This window comes from Ambystoma mexicanum, chromosome 3q, assembly GCF_040938575.1.
Source record: "Ambystoma mexicanum isolate Mex_15411 chromosome 3q, UKY_AmexF1_1, whole genome shotgun sequence".
Classification (NCBI taxonomy): domain Eukaryota; kingdom Metazoa; phylum Chordata; class Amphibia; order Caudata; family Ambystomatidae; genus Ambystoma; species Ambystoma mexicanum.
The window spans coordinates 1,106,849,904-1,106,871,347 of record NC_090926.1 but is presented as its reverse complement, the minus strand read 5'-3'; the positions used below and the strand labels follow the sequence as shown (position 1 = coordinate 1,106,871,347).

The window sequence follows — 21,444 nt, the reverse complement described above, 5'->3', positions numbered from 1 at the left end:
CTGGATACACCCTGTAACATTTCATAAAACAAACTGCTAGATGTATCCATATGCTATACATATGAAATAAAAGCGAAATCACCGGACAAAAACGCAAATGCCACAGGAGCTCGAGTATTAAAATTACACAATGCAACAGTACTGTCTATAAATCTCAAAGAAGTACGAGGAGCGGAGTCGGCCCTTCTAGGACTCCATCACGTGACCGAGGTCTTTAGGTGGTTGCTTGCCCCACTGAGCTATCCAAGCTGTAGATCCTCGAGACTGAATTCCAGTGCACATGACTCACCTCCCCCATTGTGGGATTGTCCGCTTTGAAGGCATTCAGCCGCTCCAGGACCATGTGAGCCAGCACAGAGTTATCTTCATGCCCTCTACAACATCAGAAAAGGGAGACGCAAGTCAGTGGATGAATGTTATAGCTACAAATAAAAAGATCATGCGCCTACACTGCTACCTGTGTGACTATGTATTGCATGAGTGTGTTTGTACACAATCAGATACAGTACACATTTACAAATAATGCACAAATACATGCTATCATATGTAAAAATAGGTCTATATCCAAGACATTACAATTCAAGAACACAAAAGGTTACAAAACAAGCATGTATAAACGAAATGCACTTCGCCATACATAAGGAGCGGATTGTATGCACATGTGCGCACACTCTTATTACACGTGTATGTGAATATCAGACGGAGACCACCACATTAAACCACTCTACCCAAATCCATAACTATACACAGGCCCTTTCTTGGGTCTCCTTTGCATTCCCAAAACCACACAGTAGTTCTTTGGCCCATACACTAACCCGTACATGTCAGTGCATATGCATAACAGCGATATTTTCTGTGTTACAAAACAGTTGTGATAGTGCATATTTATACAACAAGTACAAGATCAATGTGTAGATGCTTGGGAGGAATCGCTCTCGAAAAATGCTTCTTTTCTAAAGTGGAAGAAATTTCACAAACCCAAGATCTAGTCGGTAAAGGAATGGTGAATCGGAATTTCGGGGCAGATGCTGAGACAAGTATATGTGGACCTACTTGGCTTTAATGTTGCACTGTGGTCTGGTGACTCTTGCAAAGCCTAAGCAACAAATTGTTGACCTGATGTTTGCTGTACATTTTTGGACAATCAGCAATATTGATTTTTAAGTAACTGATCAAATATTCAAAAGTGGATCATTTCAAATAAGGCCCTGTGTGTCGGGAACAAAGACTGAAAATAAAAAGCAGGCCAACAATGCTGTTTCCCCAAGGCCATCAAACCGTAACTTCAACAAAACGAATACCTCCAGGGGCTCCCCATTTTTGCCACAGGGTGATTTTATCACCATACATAGGTTTGAGGGAGTAGGTTAGTGGCAGATAGACCTTCACCAAGGGTAGACACTATTTCATTGCATTGGTAGCCCAATGCACCTTTATGGTAGCCATTGAGGCACCAGTGGATTTTTTTTAAATCCTGCTCTGCCATTTTGGAGAATAGGGCTTCCTTTGCTAGGGTAACTAGAGGGTGGCCTTAAAATGAACACGTGGTCAGATTGTGAGCCCACAAAATCAGCCTCCATATTAGACCCAATTGGTCCCAATTGGTTCAGCCAGTATAGGTCCCTGGACTCTCATGCCCTACGGGGGAAGTCTGGGGAGAGGAGGAGGGGGAGTGGATTTGGCAAAGAGGCAGTTTGTGACCAAACAAAATGGTTGATAATGCGACAATTTGCTCTTAGGCCCCTTTATTAATTGGCTGGCTGACTTTTGGTAAGCCCTTTTGTGAAGGGGTAGTTAGAGTAAGCCCTGCCCTACTTCTTTTCTCTTGCTACTTTGCTTCTGAAAGTTAGAATTGGCAGGTCTGCCCAAAGACCAATTACTGCAGTGCCTAGAAAAAGGAAGAACCAGACTTATTATTGCCTTCAGGTGTTTTTCTTAGTATCCCAGACAATGTCACAGACTCCTGGTAACACCATCTACTCTAATTGTTTCTCCATCGCCTATCCTTCACCTCTCACTAAGTCTGGCAGGAAGTAACTCAAGAAGGACATACTTTCCTCCAACCCTGGTCTTCCCATTGCTGACACCTATGTCGGTGCTTCTGCCACTGAGAGACTCGCCAACATCCTCTGTCATTTCTTCTCCCGACCTATGGACTCCCCATATGGCTGCTTTGCTCTCTCCTTACTCCTCCTCACACATAAATGGTGGCACCCGGTGGGAGGCCCCTCCTGGGCTCCTCTTCCACCTCGAGGGACATTATAAATGTGTATCGAAACGGTACCATTCTAATACAATGGCCTCAGGCCAACCTCTTACTTTTGGATAGGCTCCATCCTCACCTTCTCACGTTTCCTCATTCCTTTCACAAGCTCCCTTGCCACTGGCCACCTAGGCGTCCTAGCCAACTATGCCACCCTGGCTACCTTGCCTCCCACCAACCCCATATTGTCGCTCTCAACTGTACAGGCACCCTTGCCTACTCACACTACACTGACAACCCCGTCACCCTGCTGCCTTGGCCACACAATGCCACTGCATCTGCATCTCCCTTGCCTCCTCTGCCTCCTCCTACCTCCATCTCTCAGGCAGTCTTGCCGCTTGCGGGGGTGGTGGTCCACTGCATACCCACTTAAATCCTTCTAAAGTGGCAACCTGCTCCATGTCGCCACACTAAACTGTAGCTCAGTTGCCAAACACGCCTCTGACATCTGCCACCTCCTGGACCTTGATGTTCTTACACAGACATGGTTTAAGGACAGCTCTGTCACGGGTTTTGATACACTCCACCCTGAAGGTTACAAAATCCTCTGCGTGCCTAGGCCCAACAGGCCAGGAGGTGGAGTAGCCTTAATCTTTCCTGTAGCCTTGTCCTTTCCTGAGTGGATCCCTGTTTCCATTATTCCCACTCAGGTCTACTCCACCTTTGAATGCCTGGTCTGCAATCTCTCTTCTCTCACCTGTCGCCTCTCCTACTCTGGCTACCTTCTATCGGCCGCCGGGCAAGTACACCCTCTTCATCTTGCAATGGGCTGACCTGGCCTCTTCTTTTCTCTCCTCCTCTTCCCAACTCCTCTTTCTGGGGGATCTTAAAATCCATCTCGACTCTCTACACTCTTCAGGACCTTCCCGCAACCTGTAGGACTCCATTTCTCTTTACATTCTACCCTCCGGTTAAATGCACACTGCTGGGCACACTTTGGATGTTCTCATTTCCACAGACATCCCACTCCATTCCTCTCACTACTTCACTCTCATGGAGGGATCATTCTCTTCTCACTTGAAGCTCTCTTCTCCTTTGGAAATAGCACACCCCACACCACCTCCTGCCTTCAAGGTCATCCGACTCATGAAGAGTGTCCGTGGCTGCCTTTGCCTCTACCTACTCTCCTCACCCTGATAAAGCCCTCGCCAACTTTCATCGTTCCATCTCCAACACTCTTGACTTTCTTGCCCATGTCATGAGAATCCGACTGAAGCCTGCCAAAAAGTGCAAATCTTAAAACGCAAGTGCAGAGCAGTGGAATGGAAATGAGGATCTTCAGGTACACCGTCTGACAAAATGGCCTGCTTCCTTCTTCAAAGGCAATATAGACTCTGCAACCGCTCCAAGAAAAGAGTCTACGTTCAAGCCTGCATTTCTGCAGCGTCCAACAACACTGCTGAACTCCCAAAGTCTGCAAGGAACTGGCCAACCCTAGTGCAGCCGCACCCTCACCCACACCCACACCCACCCAGGCACTTTGCTCGGCCCTGGTGCACACTTCACCCCCAAAACACAGGACATCCTGTCCTCTCTTTCTGCTCCCCCTGCACCAACATCTCTTGGGCCCCCACTCGGCCGCCCCCCACCCTTTCCCCTCTTATATCCTCCCTCTCCCCCCTTCAGACAAGTTCAGTCTATGAAAGCCTCTTCAGGACCCACAAGGACAATATTGACACACTTGTTCTAGCCTTGGCCAACCTATGCAACCTCTCCTTCGCCACTGGAGTTTTCCCCCTCTCCTCTCAAACACTATTGTGAATCCTCTGCTCATAAAACCCTCTGTCTACCCGTCCATTCTGGCAAACTATCGCTCAATCTCCATCACCCCTTTCATGGGAAAACTCCTGGAGAAGCTTGCTATCACTCGACTTACTCTCACTACTCACTGTCTCCCAAGCTTTGGTTCTCTCTAGGTTGGACTACTAACAGCCTCTTTCTAAATCTACCTGCCTCTACTCTCCGCCCTCTGCAATTTATCCAGAACAGGACTGCGAGACTAGTCCTTGGCCTCAAGCCCTGGGATCGTATCTCTCCAGCCCTGAAATCTCTCCAAATCTCTCCATTGGCTCCCAGTGGATGCAAGGATTAAATTCAAAACCCTCTGCATTGTCCACAAGGCTTTCTGGGGCCTGGGTCCAAAATACCTTCAGGTATCCCTCCGCAAAAACCTCCCCTCTCGAGCTCTTTTCTCTCCACTACCTCCAACTCCCTCCGGGTCAATCGTTTCTCAAAGAAACGAACTGGGGGCAGATCTCCATCTTCGGCTGGGGCCTCCCCCTGGAACAGCCTCCCTGCCAATCTAAAACTTGAGGAGAACCATATTCGGTTCTGGAAGAACCTCAAGACCTACCTCTTTGCTTCTGCCTTCGCTCCCCCTTTTCCCTGTTGATCTGCTCTCTCTTGGCACTCTGCACCTGGTCACCCTCTTTCCCCTGTGCCCAGGTACCTGCTCACTCTGCCACCCTGCTGCTCTCCTCTGCTCCGCACTTTCCACTCTCCCTCTTCCATGCACTTTTTCCCTTTCCCTTTCCCATGCACTTGAGCGTTCTCAATGTCACTGGGCCTAGTAAGACCGTTGTTGTGTTTTCTAACCTGTTCCCCTCCCTTGCCTAGTCGTGCTCTGAAACACTTGTGTATGAGCGCGATACAATCATATCATACTGAATCTGTTGCTTGTCTCCATGACCATCAGTGACTTTAGAGCATCCAGAGGCACGGAAACTGCTCTTCCGAACACCCATGAACACCTGCTCTCAAATCTTGACTCCAACTCTCCCTCTGTCCTCATTCTTCTCGACCTCTCTTCTGCTCTCGATACGGTAAACCACAACATCCTGATCACCTGTCTCTGATACCCAGGGTATCATTGATCAGGCCGAGGCGTGGCTCGGCTCTTTTCTCTCTGACCGAACTCGGGTCGGTTCTCTCTTCTACCACTCTCTCTACTTGTGGTGTCTTCAAGGTATCAAACCTTACACACCTTGGTTCTTCAATATCTACATGGCCCCATTGGCCCACATGATCTTTACCTTTACCTCTAACTTGCAGTGTTATGAGGATGACACGCAGCTCTCTTTCAGGCTACCCTATGCCTCCTCCTTGCTCGTCCCCGACGGTCTATCAGCAATTCAGGCTTGGTAAGCTGCTAAAGATCTATGCCTGAATGCCAGTAAGACCATGATTGTCCTCAATGGGACCCCTTCTCCCGCTTTCCCACTCGCCTACCTCCCTCGGCCTTGCGCCCTCACCTACTAATTAGGCATAGAACCTTGGGGTCATCTTTGACTACACTCTCTCTTCTCTTCTCACATCTCAGACATCTCCACAAAAAATCCAACTACCAGCGACACTTCCTCAGAGGTATTTTACCTTTTCTCACTTTCCCCCAGAGGCTCATCACCTCGAGAGCCCTGGTTCTCTCTAGGCTGGACTATTGTAAAAGCCTCAATCTTCCTACTTCTACGCTCTGTCCTTTACAACTCATCCAGAACAGAACCGCAAGACTTAGCCTTGGCCTCAAGCCCTGGGACCACATCTCTCTGGTGCTGAAATCCGTCCACTGGCTCCCTGTGACTGCAAGGATCAACTTCAAGACCCTCTGCATAATCCACAAGACTTTCTGGGGCCAGGGCCTGCACTATCTACATCACTCTCTTCCTAAATACTCTCCCTCTAGAGTCCTCCGCTCATCGTCCTGCAGCCGCTTTCAGGAACAGAGATTTGGGGGTAAATTGTTATCCTCTGCAGGTGCTTCCCTCTGGAACAGCCTCCCTGTCTCTCTCCGTCTTGAGTTGGAGCACCTTAAGTTCCGGAAACTCCTCAAGACTTTCCTTTTCTCTTCCTCCTCTCTCCCTCTCCCCTGCTAACCTCCTTTCTTTTCTCTCCACCCCCCTTCCCCTCCATAACTCTGTTTGGTTTTTGCTGAATGGTTGCCTAGTGCACCTCCAGAGCCTACAGGTCCCAGGCTCCTCCACCAGTCTTTGGCACTTGTCTCTGGGCTGCTACACTTTGTTCAACGTTACTGCACTTTCAGCCTACGTGCCTAGAGCGGAGCAACCTCTTTGCACTTAACCGGTGGCCCTGCTGGACCAGACTCTTTGACCCCCCCCTCCTCCGTCTCTGCAACCTGTGTCTGTACTCATGCATGACCTAAATGTACTAGGACCAGTTAGTTCATCTGTCCTGCCTCCCCACCATCTTACGTCTCCCCCTCCCGAGCTTGATCTCTACTGTCCCACCTCATGCACTTGAACTAGGAGAAATGTCGTCAGGCCTAGTATGCTAGTTCCTCTGTTTAGATCATTCAGATTCTTCAAAGACTAAGAATGATTACTGTACTCCTGCCTTGAAGCGCTTTGAAGCACTTCACCTGTGTAAAATAAATAACATCTCAAAGCATGAACGAACACCAAATAAATCCAACCTCTAGGAATTCTAGGTGCCTAAAAGCCATATCAGATGTTGGTATTAGAAAGGCTATTGCCATTGATGTAGTACCTCAGAATGCTGTGGGGTTTATGTTTTGCAAAGGTGCTAACAAAGTTCCTTAGATATACCTAGGGACTTTGTGTTAGCCGATCAATCTCCAAAATGTTAGAGATTTGAGTAAAAATATGTCACCTTACATCAATGTACCTGCGTGCTCTTTTCCATTCCCTTCAACAAAAGCAGCTACATTGGTGGTGCTACAAGCTGTGCTTGCCCTGAGGTCCACCCCAAAAGTGATATCCAACTGTAACATTGACCAAAGTAAACTGAGAACATGAGTATCTGAAAGAGCGTGAGGCATTGGTCAAAAGAGTTCTTTGTTGTATTTTGTTTGACAACTTTCCCTCTATGGGCCCCTCAAACTTTTTGCTTTTGTACCTGTCCTGACTTTTTACAGGGAAGTGAAGCTTTCAGCTTCACTCCCCTGTCTTTTGTTCATTTTGTTATGAGGAAACTGATCAATCATTTGACAGTACACACAGCATCTTACAATGCAGTGCAGTGGGGATACATTTGTCTCAACCTAGTCTTTTTACGTATGCCTAAAGAGAAACTGGCTGCAGTAGATACATTTTTAACAGTTTTGCATTATTTTTAGTGTGCACATTCAAGTTTACCACATATGGCTACTAAAAGTGGCTAGTTCACTAAAATGGCTGTGCCATAAATAATAATTTGCGTGTTCTTTGGCGATATTGTTCTTTGGCCTTCCTGACGTCTCTGGTTTGGATATCCCATAGTAGTGCCTTTGTGTGTGCTTGGCTCAAGCAGGGCTCGAACTGCCTGGTCCCATTCCACATTCATGGTACCTGAAAGTCTATGTTTGTGGTAGGAGTGAAGCCCACAGTGGTTCCCGATTAGACCACTGCTGGCTGTTTGAATGGTGCAGATCCTTACCATTGGTGGGCTTGGACTTGCTTCTTCAAATCAGCACTAGAGTCAAGTATCCTGTAGAAGAGCAGTTGACTGAAGATCTGTGGACGACTCCTGAAGAGGCTTGGCATCCCCTTCCTGCATTTGGCCCAGTGAAGCCTTGCTAGACTACCTGATCAGTGAAGGCACTGACCCGTGCTTCAGCCCATGGACTGGTGAGAGCACCCAGTGTCGAGGCATTCATGAAAGTGTCCCTGGACCACCCAGTCGACTGATCAGCTCTCCTGTGGGCTACCTCAGTAGAATCACAGCAGTTCCGCATTAGTCACCGGAACTTCGGTGGTCACCAACTAGTGCCACAATTTGTCTTCCTGACAAGTTTCAGCTTCCCAGCTTCAAGGTATCCTGCACTGGAAGGCCTTCTTCGCCTACGACTGAAGAGACACCAGCCATCGTCGCTGCGTGGTGACCCAAGAGTGGAAGTCGCTTCCCTATATCCTGTGAGGTGTCCAGAAGGGCCATGCAGCGATGAATCCAGATTGCCTTCTTTGGAAGGAGTCAATACACCCGCTGCAGACCGTAGAAATCCTCGAACCTGCAACGCAGAGACATCCTGAACTGGAGCAAACAGCAGGAAAATCTACCTCTAGCGACACCCAGTCGACCCACATAGTCATCTGGGAAAATCAGAGTTAGGTGTGTAAGTAAATGCACCGCATTAACCTCCCCCTGCTCTCGTTAGAATCAACTTTGGTTATTTTATCGCTTTTTGATTGTCAGATCTAAAGCCTATATATAAAAGATAGGAATATCATTTTGACCTACCACTAATATTGTTGAATAACTTCTGGAACATTCTTCGAGAAGCTTTGTAACGTTTGGGCACAAGGCTACGTACACCACAGGGATTGGATTTATAAAGATAGGGTATAATATACTTGTGAATTCTTTTAATTGTACTGCATCACTACTTAGCTTCTTTTTGTTGTCCAAGTTATTGAATGCATTTCTATGAATCTAAAGGGGACTGTATATATGTTTTATATCAGAGTGTTGCATAATATCACCAACTTGTTTTATTTCCTAGTGTGTATTTTGGGCTTAGAATAAACATAGTATTTTTGTACGGCCTGCCTAAATTGAAATATTGTGTGCTTCACTGTGGGGACTCATTGTCGACTCCTTGATAGCACTGCCACTCTCCTGAGAATAGCCTTGACTACTCTCCACGCTTACCTTGATTGGGTATTGGCTAACCTGTCAAGAGTTCCCCTGTTCACTATAAGTAGGTTGGTGTCCTAAAATTCTAGAAATCCATCTCAACAGATTTCGCCTCCTGCTCACTGCCATAATAAATTGGGTGTTCTTGTGTAAAGCAAATAAATGCGCGTGCAACCAAAGAAAATGTTTCAACAAAGAAACGGACACTTTCACAGACTTGCCCCGGTTATGAGGATCTGCATGAAACCTGCCTACAAGTGCAATTCCTGGTATGATTCCGACCTGGCCGCTTTGAAACACAAGTGCAGAGCGGCTGAGCGGAAGTGGCAGGCCTTGGGTACATCCTCTGACAAACTGTCCTGCCAACTGCTCCAAAGGCAATACAGACTCTCCATATGCTCAAAGAAGAGGGCCTTTATCCAAGCCCGCATCTCTGTAGCCACTAACACGGCTAAACTGTTAAAAATCTGCAAGGAACTCGCCAACTCTACTGTAGTCTCTCTACTGTAGTCTCCACTTCTCCTCTACCTTCCCAGGCCCTCAGCACATCTCTGGACTCTCACTTCATTTCTAAAACTCAGGACCGCTTGTCCGCGCTCATCTAATCCTCGGCCTTCTCCCTCACCCGCACTCTGGCCTCCCTTAGCCCCCCTCTCCACTCCTCTCCTACTCCTCTTTTTCTCCCATAACACCGGATGAGGTTTCTATACAAGTCCACTATATGAAGGTCTTACCCAAACAGGTGCTCCTGTGCTCCTCCAGAAATATCAAGGACAACATTATCTGCCTTGCTCCAGCCTTGGCCGATTTCTGCAATCACTCCTTTGCCACTGAATCCTTCCCCTTGCTCCTCAAGCACTCCCTTGGGCACCCTCTGCTCAAAAAGCCTTCTGCCGAACCTTCCTGTCTGACAAACTACTGCGCCATCTCCATTACCCCTATCCAGGAGAACCTGGCCATCTCCCAGCTTTATCCACCACACTGAATCTGTTGGTTGTCTCCACGACTACCAGTCTAGCTTCAGAGCTGCCAGAAGCACGGAAACTGCTCTCCTTAACACCTGTGAAGACCTGCTCTCTAATCTCGATTCCAGCTCTCCTCATGCCATCACGGACCTGGCTCTGGACTGGTTGACCGTCTTCCTCTCAGAGCAACCGTCCCAGGTTCAACTGTCCCTTTTCTCTCCACCATCTCACTCTCCACCTGTGTAGTCCCTTAAGGCTCTATCCTCTTGCCTTGGATGGTCAACATCTACCTGGCTACTCTATCCCACATGACCTCCACCTTCACTCCTAACTTGATTTATTTATTTATAGAGCGCTTTACACCAGTCTTATGGGGATGACACGCAGCTCTCCTTGAAGCTTCCCTACCCCACCACCTCGTCGTTCTCTCTCATTCCCATCTGCCTGTCTGCTATTCAGGAATGGTGCTCTGCTAACGATCTCTGCCTTAATGCCAGAAAGACGATCCTTCTCACTGGGAACCGAGCTCTCTCTTTACCGCCCACACTCTGGCTGCACTCCATGGGCCCCCTCCCTTCACCCTCCTGCGAGTCAAAACAACTTGGTGTCATCTTCGACTCCTCTCTCATCACATCATGGACCTTGCCAAGGCGGCCCACTTTCAGCTGCACCTCCTCAGAGGCATTCTCCATTTCCTCACATTCCCCCAGAAACTCAATGTCTCCAGAGCTCTGGTCTTCTCCAGGCTGGACTACTGAAACAGCCTCTCCCTTAATCTGGCCCACTCCTCCCTTTGCCCCCTTCAACTATTCCAAAACAGGACCGCAAGATTTGTCCTTGGCCCAGGGACCGCATCTCTCCAGCCCTAAAATCTCTCCACTGACTCCTAGTTGCTGCAAGGATCAAATTCAAGAACCTCTGCATTACCCGCAAGGCCATCTGAGGCCTGAGACCACTCTACATCCAACTCTCTCCCTAAATACCTCCCTGCTAGAGTCCTTTGGTTGTCTAGCTCTAACTCTCTGCAGATCAGATGCTTCTCCAAGCCAGAGTGTGGGGGCAGAAAGGAGATTGCTCTCCTCCGCAGGTGCCTTCCTCTGGAATGGCCTCCCTGCCCCTCTCAGACTTGAGCTGGATCTCTAAGTTCCGGAAGCTTCTCAACTCAAGACCTTCCTTTTCTCTTCTTCCTTCCCTCTCCACATCCCCTGCTAATGTCCCTGTATGCTTTGCGAGTGACAGCCTGGTACCTTTAGCCTGCAGGGGATCGGCCCCCCATTCCAGTTTAACCCTGCACTTGGTCTCTCCTGAAGAGGAATTTAGGATCCTACCACTCCCCCGAACCCGCCCTACTAAATTGATGACAAGAAAGAAAGCCAGGAAACACCGCAATCATCTGTTTTATTTTGGACGGATTCCCAACAGACCAATGATTGACAAGTACGTTGAAAGGTATCCCCTCAGCCAGCCATACAGACCAGGTGCGGAACGTATCTATCCCTGTGTGGATGAAGAGCCACAGATCATGGTCAGAGACCTATATGGACAGCCTGGACTAAGCACCGAGAAGCCATGTTGCTGACATTGTTAGGGACACGACGACATAGCAGCATTAAACATAAGGCACACGTGCCATCCGCACTTCCGGACACAAACACACACTCTAATACATGAAGAACACAAGCGTACTGCTCTATAGTTAGGACAGACACATATACATACTGTCATTTGCTTTTATTATTTTGCCATTAGCCAAATGCAGCAACGCAGAAACCTCAAGGCAAAGCTTGCAAATGCTTAAATGCAAATAACACTATGGAACTGCAGGTGCACCTATGGGACCGGACAGACCCAAGTGTGACTAACCTATGGAGAATATAGTATAGCGTGGACATTGTACAAACTGCATTATAATGGTTACAGGAAAAGTACAGTTCAGAGAGCAGAAGAAAAGCTAAGCTGTTTTCAGACCGCACAGGGAGCAAGAAGAGTGGGACGAGGCCCGCAGCCAAGGTCAAGAGATATGGATGACATTCCAATCCCCAGACGGCAAGGGACAAGTTGTAGAAAATGTGAATAAGTCCTCATAATTCAAAGCTGCAAAGCTCAAATCTGTGGTCTTGGAACACGTGACACATCTGAAGCAGACGATGGACAGTGATGAGCGGTGGGAAGGAAAACCAGTCTCAGGATGCCAGACATGGACTGCAAGTATGCAACAAGTGCTGCACCGGACTGGAGGGCATTCTCATGAGGCAAAGGTGGTACACACAAGTTACAATACAGACACATAATAGTTCTCATCACCTTGAAAAGGTACACAGTGGGCTGAGAACCCTGGACCCCCCCTCTCAACCTGCACTTGCCCTCTGGACACCCTCCACCCCACACTTGCCAGCCTGGGCCTGTTTCCTTGCAGCCCCATACCTTGCACTTAGCTTGTGGACCTTCCTTCCCCTGCACTCTTTGCTTTCCCCTGGCTCTTCCGCCTGGCCTCCCCTCGCACTCGCTTTTTCTCAAGGGCCCTCCCACCCTGTCTGGCATATCCAACTGCTCCCCCACCCCCCTGCACTTCTCTGACTGCACCTGCACGTTCTGAATGTCACAAGGCCTAGTAGGATCATTTTTGTTTTGTTACCTCATCCTCTTGTCTTGCTGTGCCTCTACACACTTGTGAATAGACGCTGTTACGCTCACCTGGTTCCCACAGGGGTGTCGATCGGACCCGGACAGCTGCGGTCTCCACCAACGTGATGCGTAGTGAAGAGATGACAGTCTGGACTGGCCCGCCTAATCTTGTCTGCTGGACTCGTAGAAGTATTCTCCTGCAAGTGGAGAAAGGGATTCAGCCACCCGTGGACTTTAGTGATGCCCCTCCCCCCCAACTGTTCTCGTTCTCCCCACTAATCACCTCCGATATCCCCTCTTGGTAACCTCACCTTATGTTTTTAAATGATGAGCTCTCCATCCTGCATGGCATGCAGGGGCGCGTAGATACCAGTTACTTCACTGGTTTGAAGATACTGGAGGAGTTCTGGAGGAATATTGACTCCAGTGTCTATAAAGTTCAAAGAGTTCAATATGTCCGATGTTCACTCTTGTTCCATTCCCTCGTTAGGTTGCAGCTGGGTCCAAAAGAATATTGCCTGGAGGCAGCTGATGGCGTTCAGGTAAGAGTCTGTATTACCAAACACTGTCCGGTAAAAGTTGCATGAGTTTAACTTGCTGTTTTCTCTCCCTTTATAGGTGCGGCATAGAAAGATGCAGCGAATTAAAGGATAATACCTCCGGTGGTAAAGCAGGTAAGCCTATGGTGGCAAAGAGATTGTCTTTGTCGGTTTTCTCGGCTCACCCCGTTATTCCTTTTGTTTTCCCCCCAGGTGCTGGGTTTCGACGAAGAAAATGATGGAGGCAGAGCCGAGTTGAAAGATGCGGTGGACTGGTGAGTATAACGCAGCGCTGCTGCTGGCGAAGCGACGCATGCTGAAATAATGTCCTTTCCAGGCTCGGTGATGTGCTGGTTCCGGAATCAGGTAAGGAATCAAATAATGTTCGTGATCTAACCTCTTCTCTTCTCCTTTCTTTTCCTTTTGTCTAGGAGCTCCGGATTCAAGGCGGGCATGGCAGAAGACTGGATGCTGACTTGCAGACACGTTGAGCGTTATGCTGCTGGATGCAGAATAACACGAAGCATGAGCTGCTGTTCGGGCGTGGTTTAAATAGCCTGCAAAGTAGTCCCAGGTAAGAAGTTCCCCAGAACCACACCCGAGTAAAAAATAGTCCCTGTAATAAAATAGTCCCATCCAGGCCTCACGTTGGCTTGGACTCATTTGCAGCATGGTCTGCATAAGGTAAGTAAAGTCTATGAGCCTGGCGGGGCTGTTGGGGTTTTAATGAGTATCTGGATGCCTGCTCCCGGGGCTGATGGACTCGATCCGGATGCCCGGGGGTAGGCATCATGACAGCACTCCCCCCCCCCCCCCACCCCCAAGGCCCCTCCTAAAGTTGGCCCTGGCTTGTCTGGGAAGTCCCGATGGAATTTTTTCACCAATCGAGGAGCATGACCGTGGTCACTAGGTTCCCATGACCGTTCTTGTGGTCCGTAACCCCTCCAGTCAATTAAATAAAAAAAGTCTTGATTTAACCATTTTAGAGTCCAGGAGGTTTTTTACCTTGAATTCAGGTTCTCCATCTATTAGGATGGGGTCAGGTGGTTTGGTTAATCTTGACCCGGGTTGAACTGGTTTTAGAAGTGAAACATGAAAGACAGGATGAATCCGCATATTAGAGGGTAATTCTAATTTGACGGCCACCGGGTTGATAATGGCCTTAATGGTGTAAGGTCCCAAATATCTAGGATTAAAAGTCAGAGTTCCTTTCAGAGGTATATGTCTTGTAGCCAGCTAAACTTGGTCTCCGATTCGATATGGTGGGGTCTCACTTCTATGTTGATCAGCATTTTTCTTGTATTTCTCTTTTGCTTGTTTCAAATGTTTTGTTGCCTCCTTAAAATCTTGTGTAATAGTAGAATGCAGATGAGTTACTGCCGGCATTTCTAAATGCTGGGGCGAATCGAGTTCTGAGGTTCGAGGATGATGTCCATATATGGTATAAAAGGGGCTTTGTCCGGTTCCTGAATGTACAGAGTTATTGTATGCGTATTCAGAAATCCATAAAATGTCCTTCCAATTACTTTCGGTTTGGTGGGGCATACAACGTAGGTATTGTTCAAGAGTCTGGTTGGTTCTCTCCGTCTGACCATCGGTTTGGGGATGGTGACCGGTTGATAACCTTACACCGATTAGTGCCAATTAATAACACTTCTGCCAAAATTGCGAAATGAACCTACCTCGACTACCTCGGTCAGAGATCAATACGGAAGGAAATCCATGTATTCGAACAATATTTTCGAGAAATTCCTTGGCCAAGATTGAAGCAGAAGGTAATCCTTTTAAAGGAATAAAGTGGGCCATCTTGGAAAAAAGATACACAATAACTAGAATGGTGTTGAATCCATTACATGGCGGTAGATCTGTAATAAAGTCTAAAGACAAAGTGTGCCATGGTGTGGGTGGAATATCTAAAGGTTGTAAAAGACCAGCTGGTTTCTTCTTGTGACTTTTGTTCTGGGCACAGATGCCACAAGACAGTACAAATGACTTTACATCTTTTCGCCAGGTGGGCCACCAGAATTGTCTTTTAATTTTAGCTTCAGTTTTTGCAATACCTGGGTGCCCTTCCATCAGAGCTTCATGGTAATTGGATATGACTTGTTCTTGTAGTTCCTTGTGTGGTAGAAATAGACGCCCTGGATAGTAAGGTAGGTCATTGACAACTGAATAATCTGGGCCCTTTTTAACCCAGTCCTGCAGAGCTGCTGAATCGCAAAGTTGTTGGATTTTTAAGTGAATATCTTCGAAGGTCTGTAGAGTAGTTATCCCAAGAATTCTTTGTTCAGGAATTATAGGCACCGGTTCCGGGTTCAAATATGCTTCTCCCATCCCAATTCGGGATAAAGCGTCTGCCTTACCATTCTTACAATCTGGTCGATAAGTGATCACGAAATCGAATTCGGCAAAGAATAAGGCCCATCGAAGTTGATGCGATGATTGGGCTTTGGCTGTTTTTAAATACTGCAAGTTCCTGTGATCGGTGATTACAGTAATGGTATGCTTGGCACCGAGAAGATAATGCCGCCAAGCCTTGAAGGCGGATTTGATGGCTAACAACTCTTTATCAGTAACCGCATAGTTTAAATCGGGGGCCGAGAATTTTCTGGACCAAAATGCTACTGGATGAAGTTGACCGGTTTCCGGATCCTTCTGTGACAGGACAGCCCCCACGGCTAAACTGGACGCATCGGTTTCAACTATGTATAGGAGCTCGGGGTGTGGATGCTTTAAGACAGGTGCCGACGTGAATTTCAATTTCAGTTCTTGGAAGGCTTTTTCAGCCTCTTCGGTCCACAAGAAGCGTTTGTTTTTTCGCAAAAGTGCTGTGATGGGGTGTACAACATATGAGAAGTCAGGAATAAATCTGCGGTAGAAATAAGCAAATCCAAGCATGCTTTGCACCCCTTTAACTGAACTGGGTGATGGCCACTTGTGAATTGCGTCCACCTTTCGAGAGTCCATTCAGACTCCTTTTGGAGTCAGAATAAATCCAAGGAATTCAACTTCACTAGCATGAAAAACACATTTTTCCAATTTTGCATATAACTTGTGCTGGCGTAGTTTCTCAAGGACTGCACGCACGTCCTTAACATGGTCTGATTCTGAGGAGGAGTACACTAGAATATCATCTATGTATACGACAACACAGACGTCAATGAGTTCACGAAGGACATCGTTCATAAAATACTGGAAGGCTGCTGGTGCATTGCACAACCCGAAGGGCATCACCTGATATTCGAATAATCCGTACTTGGTGCGAAAAGCGGTCTTCCATTCGTCGCCCTTCTTTACACATACCAGATGATATGCCCCTCGGAGATCTAATTTAGTGTAGATGCAAGCATCCTTTACTTGGTCTAGTAGTTCGGGGATCAGAGGCAATGGATATCGGTTATTCACCGTGATCTGGTTTAATGCGCAGTAGTCTATGCACGTTCTGAGGTCACCTTCCTTTTTGGGCACGAAGAATAAAGCTGAAGATGCGGGGGACTTAGATGGACGCATGAAGCCATTAGCAAGGTATTGGTCCAAGTATTGTCGTAGGTGACGGTTTTTGGGTTCCGTAAGGGCGTAGATCCTACAGCATGGAGGTTGTGCACCGGGTATGAGGTCGATTTGACAATCGTATGATCTATGAGGTGGTAAGGTGTTTGCCTGTTCTTTTTGGAAAACATCCTGGAATTCTTGATATTCCTGAGGTAACTTCAAGACTGGATTAGCGATTGTGGCCAGGCTTTTGTTCAAGGTTTTTTCCGGGTAACAGGTGTGTGCACACTCCTGGAAGGTTACTCTCTTCTCTCGCCAATCAATACAAGGATTAAGTGTTTCCAGCCAAGGTATCCCCAGTATTATTTGGAACTGCGGGGCTTTGATTAAGTCAAACACAATAGTCTCTCGATGCCCATCTTGACCCAACAGTATCATCTCTGTGGTGGAATGAGTTACAGGTCCAGAGGCAATTTCAGTTCCATCGACTGTGGTGATAACATCCGAAGTGGTCTTTTTGCAGAGAGGTAGATTCATCCTAGAAGCCAATTCGTGGTCCACATAGTTTACTACAGCCCCGCTATCAATGTATGCCCTAACTGCGTGCATACGTGATGGCTGCCTTGAATCAAGAAGGACCATTGGTATGATTAGGTGCGAGGTCGGAGTGTCCTTCTTTAAGCTCGCCAAGCGGACCTCTACGCCTGTCGGGCGTGGTCGTTTCCCGAATCAGGCTCGGTTTGATTTCTATCAGCAACTCCGACTACTTTCTTGGATGGCTTTATAGGGCAATCCCGTAGAAAATGTCCTGAGGCCCCACAGTACAGACACAACTGCATTTGTCGTCTCCTTTCTCTTTCTTTTTGAGTTAAGGGTCCCTTAACCCCCCCGATCTGCATTGGTTCTGATGCATCTGTTCCTTTGGGAGTAACATTGGGTTTAACCAATACCCGATTCTCGAACTTAGCTTGATCAGCTTTTCTATTCTGAAGTCGGTGGTCTAGCTGGACCACTAAGTCTATATATTCTGCGCAATCCTGAGGTGGGTTCACAACTTGGGCCAAAACATCTTTGAGTTCACCCCGAAGTCCACGATGAAATAATGTAATTCGCTTTACCTCTGGCTATCCGGTTTCCACCACCAACCTATTGAAGGTTGCAATATAAGTTAACAGGTCCTGGTTTCCTTGTCGTAGGGATAGAAGTTCGTTATCCAGGGCCTGTCCCTGTGAATGTCTGGCAAAGAATCTTTCCATGCTCAATTGAAAACCCTGAAAATCCAAAGAAGAGGGTCATCCTGGTTGACTAATTGACCAATCCGCTGCGCTGCCACTCAGGTATGACAGTACAAAGGCTACTTTTGCTTGGTCGTTTTGAAAAGCTCCTGGTCTGCATAAAAAGTGCAAACAGCATTGGTTCATGAACATGGCAAACCTTTTCGGGTCCCCACCAAAGCGTTCGGGTGGAGCTAAAGGAATGCTCCCTGGTAGAACCACTTGCACAGGGCTGCTCGATGAAACGGGGGTTGAATTCCCCCCAAGTCCAGGTGTTTGCCCGGCTTGGTTTTGCAGCAGTTGTCTGGCAAGATCATCAGTGCGCTCCTTTGACACAATCAGTTCTCTCCTGAGGGCATTAGTTTCTTGGCACGCGGAGTACACTTCTGCCCTAAATTCTCCTAACAATTGGGCTAGTTGGTCGGTTTCTGAGGTCTCCATTACGCCCGAGTGGGGATTTGTAGATAGGCTTTGTGTTCTGTTTGTGTTCTCACCTGGTTTCCACAGGGGCGTCGATCGGACCCGGACAGCTGCGGTCTCCACCAACGTGATGCGTAGTGAAGAGATGACAGTCTGGACTGGCCCGCCTAATCTTGTCTGCTGGACTCGTAGAAGTATTCTCCTGCAAGTGGAGAAAGGGATTCAGCCACCCGTGGACTTTAGTGATGGCCCCCCCAACTGTTCTCGTTCTCCCCACTAATCACCTCCGATATCCCCTCTTGGTAACCTCATCTTATGTTTTTAAATGATGAGCTCTCCATCCTGCATGGCATGCAGGGGCACGAAGATACCAGTTGCTTCTCTGGTTTGAAGGTACTGGAGGATTTCCGGAGGAATATTGACTCCAGTGTCTATAAAGTTCAAAGAGTTCAATATGTCCGATGTTCACTCTTGTTCCATTCCCTCGTTAGGTTGCTGCTGGGTCCAAAAGAATATTGCCTGGAGGCAGCTGATGGCATTCAGGTAAGAGTCTGTATTACCAAACACTAAAAATGGTAAAAGTTGCATGAGTTTAACTTGCTGTTTTCTCTCCCTTTATAGGTGCGGCATAGAAAGATGCAGCGAATTAAAGGATAATACCTCCGGTGGTAAAGCAGGTAAGCCTATGGTGGCAAAGAGATTGTCATTGTCGGTTTTCTCGGCTCACCTTGTTATTCCTTTTGTTTTCCCCCCAGGTGCTGGGTTTCGACGAAGAAATTGATGGAGGCAGCGCCGAGTTGAAAGATGCGGTGGACTGGTGAGTATAACGCGACGCTGCTGCTGGCGAAGCGACGCGTGCTGAAATAATGTCCTTTCCAGGCTCAGAGATGTGCTTGGTCCGGAATCAGGTAAGGAATCAAATAATGTCCGTGATCTAACCTCTTCTCCTTTCTTTTCCTTTTGTCTAGGAGCTCCGGATTCGAGGCGGGCGTGACAGAAGACTGGGTGCTGACTTGCAGACACGAGGAGCGTTACGCTGCTGGATGCAGAATAACACGAAGCATGAGCTGCTGTTCGGGCGTGGTTTAAATAGCCTGCAAAGTAGTCCCAGGTAAGAAGTTCCCCAGAACCACACCCGAGTAAAAAATAGTCCCTGTAATAAAATAGTCCCATCCATGCCTCACGTTAGCTTGGACTCATTTGCAGCATGGTCTGCATAAGGTAAGTAAAGTCTATGAGCCTGGCACTTTTGGTCCCAGGACTGATATCTATGATGAGCCTGGCGCCTAAGGCACCAGGACTGAATCCAAACAGCCCCCAGCCAGGGCTGTTGGGGTTTTAATGAGTATCTGGATGCCTGCTCCTGCGGCTGATGGACTCGATCCGGATGCCCGGGGGTAGGCATCATGACAGGCGCATTATAAATACCCAAATAATAATAATAATGTGAAGGACATGCAGATAAATTAATATGGAAGCTGGAACATTTGCCACATGTAGAAACATACTAAGGTCCAATCAACTAGGAGTGTGATAATCCGCAAAATAATTCAACCTGGGTTACAAAACACTTACTTTCTCCACCCAGAAGCTTGAAAAGAACTTAATTTCTCAAGATATTCCTATAATTCAGATGCCATATGTAGAGAAAATATGTCTGTAATTTAAAAAGTGCTCCTTTTTAATGATGAACACATGTGAACATGCAATTCATGTACCTATTCAACTATTGCATGTAAACTCATGTGGAAAAATGCACATTAAAATTGGAACTGTCTCACGTGTAAAAAGTATTGAATTGGTTCACACTTTTGTAGAATTAAAAGCTGTGTATTACTTTGACTACTCCATGGTATATGTAGCTGGAACGGACCTAAAATCAACCGGATCTCTAAAAGCGCCAGCCACATACAAAACAGAGTCCACACAGAACTATTGGATTGCCCGTGTTGTAACTAGTTCCAAGCACAGGCCTCATACAATCGTTGAGAAAGAGAGATAGAGTCAACGGCTACCCTAGACATAGGCGTGACATGGGGTCACCAAGACAATGCAGCGGAGCTAGGTAGCTGCTAGCTCAAAGACAAAACACCTTGAGATGCAGGAATGTAAAAAAACAGGATTTATTTACACTAACAAAAAAGATATATTTACAGAAAGTGCCGTAGCACTAGGAATATGCATTCTTGAGCACATGGTAATCTGCACATTCGTGGGTTAGAAGGCAGAGTGACAATTTATTTCATGTATTGCTTAAAATGACAATACGTTAACATTGTCCAACGAACGACAATGTGAACGTATTGTCATTTTAAGCAATACATTAAATAAATTGTCATGTCACGCCTATGTCTAGGGTAGCCGTTGACTATCTCTCTTTCTCATTGTACTCCCTAACCCTCTAGAGTCAGGCCCCCGTATACAAAAAAAAAAAGAGTGATCCGCCCATTTTTTCTTCTATACTTTCAAAGGAGCATGTCAAATTAATAATTTTAGGCCCCTCATAAAATCCACTTAGCTAAGGTCATGAGAACAGCTCATCATATCTGTAAAAAACTGCTAACAATATTGCTGGGAGTGAGGATGAGGGCTCAGACAGCTGTCCAAGCTCCTCAGAGGAGGAATATGAGGGTTCCGATGAGGAGGATGTTAGTTCACCCTCCTCTCCTTCTCTTGCCTCGACCTTAACTTCCTACCATGAGCTCTGAAATATATTGGGACCTGGATGCAAGACAATACTTGTGGGACCACAATGTGAGGATCTGGGAAAAATGCATAACAAGTCTTGTAGAAGGCTTTTTTCTGGTCCCTTCTCTTCCAGGGTCATCCGAGTATGCAGATTCCAGGTTTCCAGAATTGATGAGTAAGAATGACATGAAGTGTGACGTAAGGCTGAAAACTTTTGACCTCACTTGTAAAAGGTTTGGTCTGAGTGAGAGCGAGAGAATACCCTGGGTTATTTTTAGGATTCCCAAGAGAGACTACCAAGTGCTCTTTGATTTTCATGAAGTAGAAAGAAGTAACTGGGATATGGTAAAAGAAGCTCTCATAAATAGATATAAGAAGAAAGCTTCTCAATGTCTAAACCACTTAAGGGACTCTGAGAAAAAAGGTAGGTCTAAAAGTGCCATCTCCTCATCCCTTAAGACATCTGTAAATACAGAATACAGCAAAAAAGCTATAGCCTTTGGCTCAGCTGAGCCCCCTTGCAAAAAGGATGAGGTTCTTAACCTTGAAGTAAGAAAGGTCCCCTTAGGAGACCCCTCCTTACAGATAAAAGG

At 47.0% G+C, this 21,444-nt stretch overlaps 1 protein-coding gene across 3 annotated transcripts in view; it reads right to left on the bottom strand.

Moving 5' to 3' along the window:
* The window catches only part of STXBP2 (syntaxin binding protein 2), a 669,892-nt gene that overhangs the window by 387,006 nt on the left and 261,442 nt on the right, over nucleotides 1-21,444 (bottom strand). For all 3 annotated transcript variants that reach the window (XM_069603863.1, XM_069603862.1, XM_069603864.1), the window contains exon 8: nucleotides 290-374. In XM_069603863.1, the coding sequence (XP_069459964.1) occupies nucleotides 290-374 (85 nt within the window). The remainder of the gene's footprint in view (nucleotides 1-289; nucleotides 375-21,444) is intronic.